Source organism: Acyrthosiphon pisum, chromosome X (assembly GCF_005508785.2).
Source record: "Acyrthosiphon pisum isolate AL4f chromosome X, pea_aphid_22Mar2018_4r6ur, whole genome shotgun sequence".
Lineage (NCBI taxonomy): Eukaryota > Metazoa > Arthropoda > Insecta > Hemiptera > Aphididae > Acyrthosiphon > Acyrthosiphon pisum.
The window spans coordinates 86128656-86142848 of NC_042493.1; the positions used below are offsets into that span (position 1 = coordinate 86128656).

The 14193-nt window shown below is 28.9% G+C and overlaps 1 protein-coding gene across 1 annotated transcript; it reads left to right on the forward strand.

The window, feature by feature from the left end:
• The first annotated feature begins 7788 nt into the window (after positions 1-7788).
• Positions 7789-9683, forward strand: LOC100169376. The gene is made up of 3 exons (XM_001950188.5): positions 7789-7946; positions 8995-9082; positions 9244-9683. The coding sequence occupies exons 1-3, from the start codon at positions 7926-7928 to the stop codon at positions 9582-9584; spliced, it is 450 nt and encodes a 149-aa protein (XP_001950223.1). The 5' UTR covers positions 7789-7925; the 3' UTR covers positions 9585-9683.
• The last annotated feature ends 4510 nt before the right edge of the window (positions 9684-14193 follow it).

Genomic DNA, 14193 nt, shown 5'->3' on the forward strand with positions numbered 1-14193 from the left:
CTCTACTATTCTTTAAAATTTAAATAACCTCTTAAATATATTATCAAATTGTAAAAATTATATAAGATGCTGTACATAGTGATTAATGAGTTCACAGCACACAAATTCATGTTAAAAATATGTTTTGAAACAGAGACGGTACGCAATACGAACACGTTTACATTTCAGGAATGTCGTTGTATTACATCTTTGAAATTGGTTTGTTCGTTCACTACTAATGTGATATATTAGAATATTATATAAGACAAAATAAGTTTGGCCTGAATATTGTGAATATTATGTTATTTTTCTTTTGTCCTAAATATAGTGTAGAATCAGTGGCAAAGATAAAATGTTTTTTTAGTAGTAAGTATTGATTATGACAATACCTAGTACCTACCCATATATATATAATAATAAAATTAAAATTATTCCTCCAGTCTCTAATTATATTTTACTTTAATAAATTAATTAAGTGATGGCATAAATATTATTTTACTTATGCTATTTGCTTTTCCCAATGGAAGGAATCAACTATAACATACTTATCAATCCTATCATATATACTTAAATTTATCTTTGTTGCTGGTTTTGCTGTAATGATATTCTAAAAATGTAATTTGTTACAAGAAATGGATGTGGGAAATACAGTTATTATATAATATTCATTATAATGGTATGATTTATATTTTAATTTATATAATCATCATCTTATTTTTATTATTTTTTGTTATAGTTTGTTTTGTTTTATTTTTATTTTAAATGAAATAATTATTGTTGATTGTTACCATTGAGGTTTAATTTATACTTTGCAAAATTCAATCAATGTTGTACTAACTTCAAATTTGCTTTATATTAGATAAGTAGTTTTTTTTTTGTATAAACCCTATTATGTTTTATGTACCTTTACTATATACAGTTTTAGTCAAATAAATAAAGTTACAAGTGTGTAATTGTTTATTAAATTTTTGTTTCTCTTAAAAACCAAAAAAAAATCCAATCCCATTCCATCCCAAAAACATGATGTTTTTAATTATTACCAAAACAATCATATTTAAACATATTTAGGATTTGACTAAATTACCACTATAGGTGTCCGAAGTGGCTCAACTAACGGTTAAGTTGGCAAAGTGAAACTTTGGGACTCCCTAATAATACAAGTGGCTGCTCTGTGGAGTGTGGACAAACAATAAAACTATGCTCTTTAGGAATCACTATTTTGATTTAAAATCAAATGTACCCAAAATAAATACAAATGTAATGTAATATTTAATGGGATTTTTGAAAAAAAAAAATCTTAATTTTAAGGTCCTTAAAATTGAAAATTGAAAATCGACTTTCTAAAGAGTAGATATTTTTTTAAAGAATTCATAAAAATTAAAATCGAACCTTGTATGTGTAATTTACTACCGCTTATTGGTCTAAATTCTAAAACGTATCAAAATTACGTTTGATTTGAAGTTTGAACCCTTTAATATATAACTACAGTCAACAAGCACAGACAATATGGTAAAATATAAAAATATATAAAATGTCATGTATCTATGATTATTTTTTTAGAATTACACCTAAAAATAAAATTTATTTTTGTGTAAAATTCCCCGTTTTCTTTTTGAACCTGACGTTTGTCATCTACTGGAGAAAACCTCTTGAATGCACCAACTAGATTTACTTTCCCGCCAGAATAGTTGAAATATGAAAAATTATTTCAACTCTTTATCGTGTTCACTGACAAAAAAAAAATTCGCATAGATTTTCTTTGTCATATCCTATCTCAGATAATAACCATAAACAATGTTTTTAAGCTGTCGTCCTGAAAGTGATAATATTTTGCGCATTGCGGTCTACAGTAATCATAACTAAAAGTGCTAAAACTGGTTTGTCATAATATTATGTATGTTACATTGTTACACACACCATATTATAGTACAATTTATAAAAGCATTTATCAATAGATATCAATTAGATACCTAGATACTAACCAGTAACCGTTATTTTACTACATAATCTGTGATGTTCATTGCCATTTTAACCACAGACTATGAACAAAATCTGGTACCTATAATCTATATATACCTACATACAATACATTTTTCATGAAAATTTAAATCAATGTTTAATAATATTTTAGAATTTGGGAAAATAGGTAGGTAGGTACATAATATACTTATATACTATAACAATATATAGGTATTAATAATTTTGAAATTACAAAAAAAAGTAAAATAATTCATAATTTAAAATCTAAACATTTCGAATTAGATACAGGTAGGTAACGTATTTATAATTTTTCAAATGTTATACATACTGACGTCAAAATTAATATTTAGAGCATCTATTATAATAGTGGCCATAGAAATAAAATAAAAATACGGAACACTTAAAAAAAAAAAAATAATAAATTGTTTATACATACATAGCCACACAGGTAGTACTATATTAGTTACCGCCGACTGCCGAGTACCCATTACACAAAATTATTTTTATTTTTATACTGATGGTTAATATTTGATTAATTAAGATTATGCATAGGTAGGTACCTATATGGCTATATGGCTATATTTATATATAAGTTACCTAACAAAATATAATTAAATAAAACAAATTAAATAAAGGTATGTACAATGCAGGTGATGATGTAAGTAGGTAAATGTTTTTTCATTCTTGTATTTACTTATGCTGTTTTATATCTGCCACCATATAAAAGTCCACCATGTTCTATAGAAAATACCTACCGATTTACATATGTACGAAACGATTTTTCAATTTCATCAGAATCTCCTAAAAAAGAAAAGTCTGATTTTTAATTTGAAGTGAAAACGCACCATCTTTTTGGCATTTTGAGAACAAATAGGTAGATATTTTTTTCTAATTGTACTGTTCATCACCCCAATTGGACTAGGTACGCCGGTACTAGTCGACCTACTACTAACAGAGTAGGTATCTACATAATACAAACTGAATATATATATCATGTACAAATAATAATGACAGATAACAATTATACATTGATGTAATATTATGGATATTATAAAATATAAATAGGTACCTATTAATATATTATAGTTCGTAACACGCACACATTTTACAACGAAATGATCGGTGCGAACTATAATTATATACCTATATATTATAATTATGATATACCTACAAATATTATTATATTATTATGTATAACTCAGTATATGTAGTAAGTAACTACGTTTTACTTCTCGTTCGTCGATAATAATAATGTGATATTAATAATTTTATATTTTATATCCGGTATAAAGTTGTCAACACAAGAATCCAAAAAAACCACTGAAAAGTATCTGTAGATTACAATATTCTATTGAATAATGTCATACAGAAATATAGAAAATAAAACGATTTTATTTTAAAATAAATCTTAAACATTTTAAATTAACAGTAAGGGGATTAACACCGGACAGACTTGAAAAACGGGACAAAATGGGTCGAGCATAACTTTTTTCGGGACAACGGGACACGAAAATTACGAAACATTTTTCTTTTTCACACTATTTGTACCTTTTATCATTTATCAATATCATAACTTTTGTTTTCATAATGTGGAACTATCACCAAATTATTATTTTTGTTGCTAATAACAGTTTGTGTATAATTTTACTATTCTAAATTAAATAATTAAAAAAAATATCTTATACATCCCATTACAGGTATGGTCCAAGCCCCAAGGAGTGGGGGAGGTCCAGACCCAGGGACCCCCTGGTTGCACCACTGGTGCTGTTATTGTTTGTGTTATAAGTTGTTACAATCAAAATACTGTATTCAGATAATGATATGTCTATATGGAGATACTGTATTTTTTAGTTAAGTTAATTTTTCTTCTATTACATTATCGGACTAGATAAAAATGCAGTTTAAAAATGGAAAAAATGAAAATAATTGACCCAAGAATAAAAAAAAAAACTTTCAAAATAATCAAGTCAAGTCAGTTTGAATAACAAAAAATGCAAAAAAAAAAAGTGAATGAAAATAATAATATTTCTATGTTAAAAACAAAGAATTGAAAAAACAAATTGTCGCAACATTTGAGGGTACTGCTTGTTTAGGAAACAGTGTGTAACAGTTGTCGGCAATACATTGCGGGCTCCGTGTGTACCAGGGTCGCACGCGCTACTCGCTACTTTTCTTCGATCTCAATCTCCGACAGCGGCGGCAGTAATTACTGTTGTAGTCGTAGCCACCAGCCACTCATTCGGCGGCCGTCGCTAAACAGCATACGCTCCTGTTACACGTAGAACTGATCGGCCTCAAACATGATTTCTATAACGTCCCAGCAACGTTCCTACAACGTCCTTGCAACGTTCCTACAACGCCAAATGAAACAACCGAGTACAAACCGTCACACACTGTGACTCTAGCGTCGTTTTCGGCAAAATTCTATCATCCAAATTACGCTCATTACGATAGCTTATGAGTCAACAAATCTACTCCGTAAATGCAAATATAAAAGTGCGTAAAGACACCACCCCCCCCCCTCCCCGCTAAAAAACGTCACATGTGGACAATTGGTCTCTGCCTTAAAAGTTAAATACAAAATATTTTTTTAAGCATGAAATGTTCTTACATAACATAATTCAAATAATAATAATAAATATTTAATGTTTAATATATTATTAACTATTCCCGTGAGTCGTGGCACTGAACGAAGTAAAAATAATTAAAAGTTCAATACTTAAACACAAAATAATTTTCAACATAAAACGTTTTAAAAGTGTTCATGCGGTCTCTAGGAAAAATATTGACCATGGACCAATTGTCCATGTAAAAAATTATGACGAGGACCGATTGTCTGCCTACGGCATTATTATGCGGAAACTAATTTTCCGTATACTACCGTAGTCAATAGAGATGTGTTTAATTTGAGTTACGATGAATTTTTTCAAACTTTGAACTTTAAATACTTATAAAAAAAAATCGCGGCAATGTATTTTTAATATTTTTAAATTACTATTGTAATAGTATGATGAACATTGCATTCAATTTTCAAGCATTTCGACTTTTCACCAAAAATTGAAAATGTCTATAAATTGCACAGAGTCAAACCATTTTGAAAATTGTAAAATATGTATGAAAAATGATAAAATGTAAAATATGTTGATGAAAATTTCAAGCGCTAACAGTTATTTATTTTTGAATAATAACAAAATAATAAAATCGTTTCATGAGAAATCATGTGAATATCCGATGTCAAAAAATTTGAACTTCAAACAGTCATAAACAATTTATTTGATTTTCAGGTGGACTTTTTTTTGTTAAAGGTAGGAAAACGTAAGTGGAATCTTGTATTACATTTTATTAAGCCCTTAGGTATATAAATAGAAAATTTATTATGGATTTTTAACAAAGTAGTTTGTATTAATTCGTGGTTTTAACGAAAATTATCAAAATTCTAACTTAAGACATTTATAAAAATAGATTGTGGATTTACGCTCAACTTTTTTGTAATTTCCACTAAAAATATCTAACCTTGTATTTAATTTTCGACCAAACGAGAAATTTTTATCAACAATAATTTAAAAAAAACTAATAAAAATTAGTTATACATTTTTAATTGATGGAATAATAAATATACATATATTATTATTGTTATTAAAATTAATACCTATGTTAATAGTTGTAAATTATGTCTGTAACTGTATAACTGTGTGTCTGTATGTATAAAATATGGTATACCATCTATAATCTTAGGTGATTAAAAATCAACAGTCTAATACAATAGAGTAATTCAGTAATATAACTTATATTGTTTTATACTTACTTATTTATAAAATTTTAAACTTATAAAGTTATAACACTGCGCTCTTCTATAATAATTTATATAAAGTATAATTATATAAATTCAATATACCTAGTTTTAAATAATTATGGAATAATTTATAATATTAAGTAAATTAATATGTGATAAACAAAAAACATTAAACATGTTTTTTATTTGAGTTTGTAAATATGTTATGATGTTGGGTTGGTTTATGAGTTTGAAACTTAAGAGTTAAAAGGCTATATTTAAATTTGTTATACAAGAAATGAATTTTTAAAAAAAAACTTCTATACATTATATTTAAATAATATGTTACATTTTTTCCTTGTTTCGTTCAATAAGGTAACTTTTAAAAATGTTCGCATGCAAGTTCATGACTATAAACTTTTAGATATAATATATCTAAATATTGTATAATATATATATAATATCATGAAAATGTCTTGAAATATTTTGAAAAAAATTAATTTCATGAAATTTTAAAACCGTATTCATAACCATATAAAAACGATAACATATTACGTATAGGTAATACTCATGAACAATGATAATCTAAGTTCACGATTATACATATTATAAGGTATTCGTATAAAAATATTATTAGCAAGAAAACTGTAAAATCAATGATAATAATATAATATGTTACAATTATAATTATATTATAATGTATTACATTAACACCTATAATACCTACATATTATTATGTCGTAGCCATTTCGTGAAATCGATCTTTTCAAGGAAATGTTATCCATTAAATGAAGTGGAAACGGCTTTTTCAAACTTTGAGAAATACTTAAATGTTACACAAAATGGTCATGTTTTCATGAATTAGTCACTTCAATAATTGACATTGTTTAATTAAAAAAATTAGACTGCACTTTACGTAAGGTGTGTACCACACACAATTATTATTAGTTATTTGAAGTATACACTACTATTTTTTGTTTATGATATATTAATTAATTATTTATTTTTAGTGTAATTAATAAGACGGAAATACTTTATTATTATTTATTTATAAATATTACTGCATATCTACTATATAGGTAAAGAACTAAAATCATTCTAAGTAAGTACGTATTTGTATGTAAATATTAATTAAAACATCAATTTATATTTATGTAAACAATTGGTATCAAATATGACATGAATAAATAATAAATAATAATATTAAATTTGTATGTTAAATGTTTTATTTTACAAAGCGAATGTCGCATTGTGAAAAATATCACACGATGTTAAATTAAAGTGACCATTTCATTGAAAATCGATTGTTTTATGAATTATTTTCGTATTTCACGTAGTGTGAAAAAGACGTTTTCAAAAAACTAAACTTCACTAAATGTCTACGACAAAAATATAATAAGTACACATACTACACGTACTATATGTGCAAACGTTACGAGCTTACTGCGAGCGAGTGCCTCGTCCAATATATTGTAATTATATAATTTTTATTTACGCGCAACAACCGCCATCAGCGTGAACTTGAATGACTTCTTGTACGTCCTGTTGCAATCACTGTGTACCTACACATGTCTATTATTGTCTAATATTAGATATAAGGCCATCAAGGTGTTGAAAGAACGAGTGTTCAGAACCCTCTATGCAGAGTGCAACGTCACATTTCGGATAATATTATAATTATAATATTGTGCGGTGTCCACGCACATGCGGTAGGTAGGATACCAGCTACCTACATCATGTCCGGCAACGCCTAATTTTTTGTGTCTGTATCGTTATTATTATATTTAATTGCTTAAAAAATTATTACGTTTTTGTACAGTGCCACTATAGTGCCCTCCTCGATCTATATACGATCAATGTCCAAGGTCACTGTCACATCGCCTTGCCGGCGTTTAATTGTGACCATGCACTCTCCAGTGTACGTATAATATGTGTACAATGTATATTTGTATAATATATGCGTGATCCGGATTTTGTCCTTTCGGACCGGCAACGCCCTGTGCGTTAGGTAGGAGCCGGAACACCCTGGATACCTATACCGGTATTATAGGCACCGGCCGTTTATTTATAAGGACCGCTGTACCAGGCATTGGCATCACACTCCATCTCCTCACATCCCGAGTTACACATCGACCACAGGTTGAAGTTTGCAGATTCGTTGTAGACAACGCAAGAAGAAATCACCAAACACGAAATGGCTTCTTTCAAGTATCTGGTGAGTGGCTTTAACAACACATTATTATAATATTATACCGCAGCGCAAATGTTATTATCTTGTACGGCTGATAGATTATTAATGTTGTATATAGATACATACAGCGTACACCTTTAGCGTATAATGATTGTCGTTCGATTATTATAAATGCAAATTTCCACGTCAGTTTCAGTTATATACCGACGTAATATTTTTGAAAAATTCTTGGCCCTTGAAATATTATCGATATAATATCGATTTCGCCTTGACGAACCTCGAATGTTTCGATCTAGTACCGCCTAAACGAGTCGGAGACCTTCAAATACAATTTATTATTAGAAATCATGTACCTAGGTACGATTATTAAATATTTTAAAAACTACGATAAAATTCTATGTTGTCCGAAAATGTTTATTCATTACCATAATTTTAACCAGATTTCCTAGTCGTTTACTATTTACTATAATATGTTTTCATTATTTGGCATAATTACATTATAATTTATAACGTGATTGCTTATTAATGTACGATTAAAAATAATATTATATATGTATATATATCAACAATATAGTTGATACTAATTACTAGTTGATATACATAGTTGCTGAACAACGGTCTAGAAATGTACACGACTTGAACCAACTCGTTTCTGTTAGTATCTACATACTAATAATTACTGAGTATATTTTATATTTGTGCTACGATGATTCGGTATATTACTTTTCGTAAACCTATATAAGTCGAACTACCTACATGATATAAACGAAAAACGAATTGGTCAAATTTGTTGTTCTAATTGGATACGATTCAGCTTTAAATGTTAAACTAATCTTCTGTTTTATTGCACTACACCAATTGTAAATTTACAATTTAATAATTATATTAAAAAAAAATAATAAAAATTACAAAAGACATATCGCATTGTGATTCGTCATTGAGACACTACGCTGTGTCTGTACCTATAATTTATATAAAATATTATAATATATGTATGTACCTATACAATTTTATTCATGACATCAAAAACGAATTATATTTAATTATTATTTCTGTTTTCCGTACTATACAGATATTCATCGCCTTGGCCGTGTACTCCGTTTCCGCCGAAGAAGGAGTGAGAGCAAAGAAACACGCCTACATCGCCGCTGCCCCAGCTCGTAAGTGCTAATAATATACATTTTAATATACGATAGTGCACCTACATAATACCTTTACCTATATTATCGTCAAGTTCGAAATAGTTCCTGTACATTTTCCTTTCAATCAACCTAAATTATAATATAGAGATGTTTAATGATACATTCATTTTTGTCCACAGCGATTTTGAGTTACTCTGCCTCTGCCCCTGGATCGTTCTCATACGCTAGTTACACCGGTTACCCGTACAGCTATCCAGCAACTGCAGCCGCATACCGCGTGCCCGCCGCATACCCAGCAGCGGCGTACCCAGCAACGGCTTATGCTGCCGCCGCATACCCGATCTACCACGAAGATGACGGCCAATACTGGCCTGGCAAATACGAAAAGTCTTACGTCCCAGCCTACAAGGCCGCATACCAGAGCTACCCCGAAGACGATGGCAAATACTGGCCTGGCAAATACGAAAAGGCTTACGTCCCAGCCTACAAGGCCGCATACCCGATCGCCTACCACTATTGAAAACTCTCACCACAATGATTCTCAACCTCCCTTCAAAACAATCGTAGTTCTTCCATAAGACTTTTAACAATAAAAACGTGATCTTAATTTTTTTCTCAATCGATTTTGTTGTTATTTCTCTATTCCTATCCAGACAGCGTCATACAATATCATCATATGATATTAATATATTATTATAATATCGCCTATTAAGGTATATACCTATTATAACCTATATCTGTATTATGCACTATTATAAAACATAATATTACGTAAAGTTCACCGTAGTGCAGTGGCGTATCTAAGGAGAGGGGGTATGTAGGTGTCATCCTCCCCTCCGCAATCCAACTTGTAGATACCTATATAACAGTATGAAGATATGTGTATAATGTATATTGAATATGTCTATTGAAATCTTTATATCACCCACTCAAGAAAAACTCCTATAGATACGTTATACTACAGCAATAGTGAATATTATATAGGTACCTACTGTATTATGTATTTGCTTAAAACTTAAATCGCTTTCAAATACGAAACACGCTTTAGTAGCTATACATATAGTACCTACAACTATAGTAGGTACTCTATAGCAGTGGCGTAATTAAAAATGTTTTATGGAAATTGGGAGGGGAAATGAATATTTTAAAGCCACCGGCCTGTTGGGCTTCTGCCCTCTTTTCGGCCATACAATTAATTTGTTTTTCAACATAATGCATAAAAAAAAAAAAACGAGTGAGTATAGCTAACACTCTGCCTCTGCTGTACTTTAGGTGTCTAGACTCAGTAGACTCTAGGTCAGTGGTGCGCAACCTTTTATGATCCACGACCCCCAAAATAATTTACTTTGATGATACGACCCTCTTCCTACCAACTTTATTTAAGTGTATAATATATACTAATTATTGGCAATTGGCATCCCCTAATAACATTTTGCGACCGCCTTAGGCTCTAGAGCAGCGTTTTTCAAATATACGTACCACCACCACAGTTGAAAAATGTTAATGTACCACTATACTCACTATACCAAAAAACATTGCTTTTGCTTATCAAAAATGTATTTTACATATGTATGGAATTTTATTTTATTAGTAACTACAAAATTATGATAATATTATAACCATTTAATGAATAAAAAGAAACTGAAATATGTAGAATTATTATTTATATTATTATTATGAATATCAAATAAACCAAAAAATATTTAATTGTGAATGATGATTCATTCAATTTTTTTTTTATAAAGGAAGATTTTCTTATCGCGTATTTCCTAAGAGATTTCCGGGTTGAGAAACGCTGCTATAGACAGTCTCTGTTATGGATGTGTCAAATTTGAATTCAATGTCATATAATCATTGTGTACGAAAAACGATTCTGGGCGAAGATGGTCTATCAGTCATCAATCTATATAATATTACTATGTATATTTTATGATATTATTGCGACTGCAGAATCGATGAAAAAAGTGGCTTTTAGATCTAAAAGCCAGACAAAACTGAAGGAATTTGATTTGATGGATTTTAATTTTGAAAATGGATTATGATTGTCGATTGATTAACAAGTTTACTAGGTTTGAATAGAGGTGATTCTTAATATTTCAAATATTTGAATGTCATGATGAATATTATAATTTATAATTAAAAAATATCATATTTTATTCATGGATATCAAAGCTGAAAAAATAGATATTCAAAATCGCCTTTATAATAACCTATCATAAACTAATTAATCAATTAAATTCAGTTTTAAAAATTTAAATCCGACAAATAAAATTCCTTCAGCTCTGTCTGGGATTTTGGTCGAAAAATTTTAAATCGAAAAAAGTTTATCTTATTCATAATATCATTGCCAATGATATTAAAATTAATTAACAACGAATACAAATAACGTCCGACCTGTATATTGCGGGCCAACTGTTTTTATAGGAAATGTTGACCGAAAACTATTACAGATTAGATGTGTGTGTGTTTACCCTGTACAAAAATACAAGGTACTATTACAACACATCATTATGTTAAATTGCCTCTATATTAATTTCTTTAAAACACGACCAACTGCACATTAAAGTAATTTATTTAGTACTACAGTAGATTAAATTCATTTTTGACGAAAAAATTGCATTTGAAAATGGCATTGTGTGTATAAAATATGTATACTAATATACTCTAAATAAAGTTTCAAGTACCAAAGAACAAAATTTTTAATTACAACAAAATAACTAAAATCGTTATTCTTTGTTTAAATAGTTAAGTTTTTTCGCCGAAGTGCTGTTGCTGGACAGTCTCTTCAATTCAAGATTTTCATGTAAAATAAAAATAGCGTTACATATAAATTGAATGCTGTTGCGTTTGTGTTTGTATTAATTCACAAATATTGTAATTCAAATATCTATTAAGCTTATTGTACCACGAGTACAGATTGTTAAATGTTCTTAATTCAAAATAAAAAAAAAAAAAATAGTTAAGTAATTTCATCCAAATTTTAACTTAAAATATATGTAAAAAAGAACTCTGTGTACATACTATTTAGATTTTTTTTGTTATAGGGTCAACTATTTATGAGAATCTTCGTTCTAAATTTTAATCCTTAGTTTGGAAAATTAAAAATTTTATATTTTCTTAACTACAGGTATCTTTATATTTTAATAAAACGTTATTTAACTCGCGTTAACTGTCGTTGGAATATAGATAAGTTACCCGTGGGCGTCAGTCTTTTAAGTAGTCGGTAAAAAATATTTAGAATTTTAGTATTTATTTTAGTTTTTGATCAGAGTTTAGTCGAATTTAAAATTATCCGTACACGCAAAGTAGTCAACGCCATCATAAACATGTACAAACTCGTGTTCATCGTAGCCGTGTTCCCCTTTGCGCTCCAGGGTGCTCTCAGCAGCCCCTCCTCAGAAATCTAAGTAAATAATATTTTGTTTCGCATTAATAAATATATATAGCACTAATTCGGGTTCGACCACCCCATCCGAACGGATCATATTATATACCTATACGTACACGTCGTTCCCGTTCGTACTCATAATATTATGACCCATATTATAATGTCAATATGTCATGTATAATAATATCGTCTTTCGTCCGATCAAACTTAAAATACAAATAATATATTGACGTGTTTTATACGATGTAAATCGTGAATTTACACACGGACGTTCGAAAAATATGATTTAAATTACGTGTGTCTTTAAAAATATGATATTTCTCTAATGCTTAGTCTGCGCAACCGGCTGAAAAACTGACAAACGTCAGTGCTGGTTTATAAGCATTTTAAGTTCAAATTTTGACAACATTTATCAAATTTAAAATTTAAAAATTATTTTGTAGTTAAACATTTATAAAATATTCAACTTTTAAAGTTAAGGATTGAAAATTTAAAACAAGGTTTCACGTAAATAGGTACTTAGAGTAATGACGTTATTCAGAATAATATTATCAAAAATACTGACCGTCTTCGCTCAGAATCGTTTTTCGTATACAAGGTTAGGTTTTTAGATTTTTAGGTTTTTCGAATTCAAATTTAACATCATCTAGTACAGGGACCTACTGTACAGCAGTACTGCAACCTACTTACCTACCTTTTTTTTTATTAATTTTTATGACCTCAGAGAATGCATGGCATATTAATTACACTTTTATTGTATTTATGTTGATTGAACATATTTCGTACTATTATATCTACCTATCGATTACAAAAAATAAGTCATAACTTTATAAAAATACTAAATAGTAGAAACGAGCCAGAATAGTTATTACTAGAGTATACGGATTTTGGAGGCATTTGCCTTTTTTTTCTATTGCTCTAAGCCTCTAAAACGAATATATCAGCTATAAATTCGATTTATACTACTATACTACTATGCACGAAATGTTATTTTGCTTTTTTTGCGTTTTTTGTATATTTGTGCTTTTTTTGGGCATTTTTGGTAAATTTTTTCAAAATGTGTTCTAAATAAACGTGTTTGAAGCAAGGACTGGAACCTTTATGATTTTATCGGCTTGGGTTTAGGTTTCGGTTCGAAAATTTCGGTTTTGGTTTTCAAAAATATCGAATTTCGGTTTCGGTTTCGGTTTCGGTTATTACCGGTATTAATCCTTATTATTTGACTTTTTTTTTTATCAATAAAGTACTATATAAAAAAATGAACATAATATTAATAACCTCTTTTTAGTGATAGGTATTTATAAATAAGTGTAACTATTTCAGAAATAATGTAATATTATAAAAAAATGAATTATTATAAAATAATAAATTAAAATAAATAAAAAATTATTATTAAAAAAACAAATAAGAATGAATTTTTAACACACTTGGGTAACCCATGTTCTGGTTTGATATAATAATTTATAACTTATATATAAAAATATAAATTTAAACAATATATACCACGCTAATGAAGACGGAAGAACAGTTTGGTAGAATTGTCTTACAGAGCATAGTATAGAGAAAAGAGTTAACGATACCCGCATTAGGCTTAGGTATTTAATATTATCAATGCAGGCATATTAGTAAGGTAACAATTATAATTTATATGACAACTTATTCTGAATTCTGAATCACTTATAAACAGGGCTCGTTACTTCATGCACTAAAAAATGCATAAATAAGCATGCATTCATGCACT

Coding starts and splice junctions, on each gene's coding strand:
- LOC100169376 (XM_001950188.5), top strand. CDS start 7,926: ATGGCTTCTTTCAAGTATCTG. Junction 7,947..8,994: donor TGGCTTCTTTCAAGTATCTG/GTGAGTGGCTTT, acceptor CGTACTATACAG/ATATTCATCGCCTTGGCCGT. Junction 9,083..9,243: donor CATCGCCGCTGCCCCAGCTC/GTAAGTGCTAAT, acceptor TTTTGTCCACAG/CGATTTTGAGTTACTCTGCC.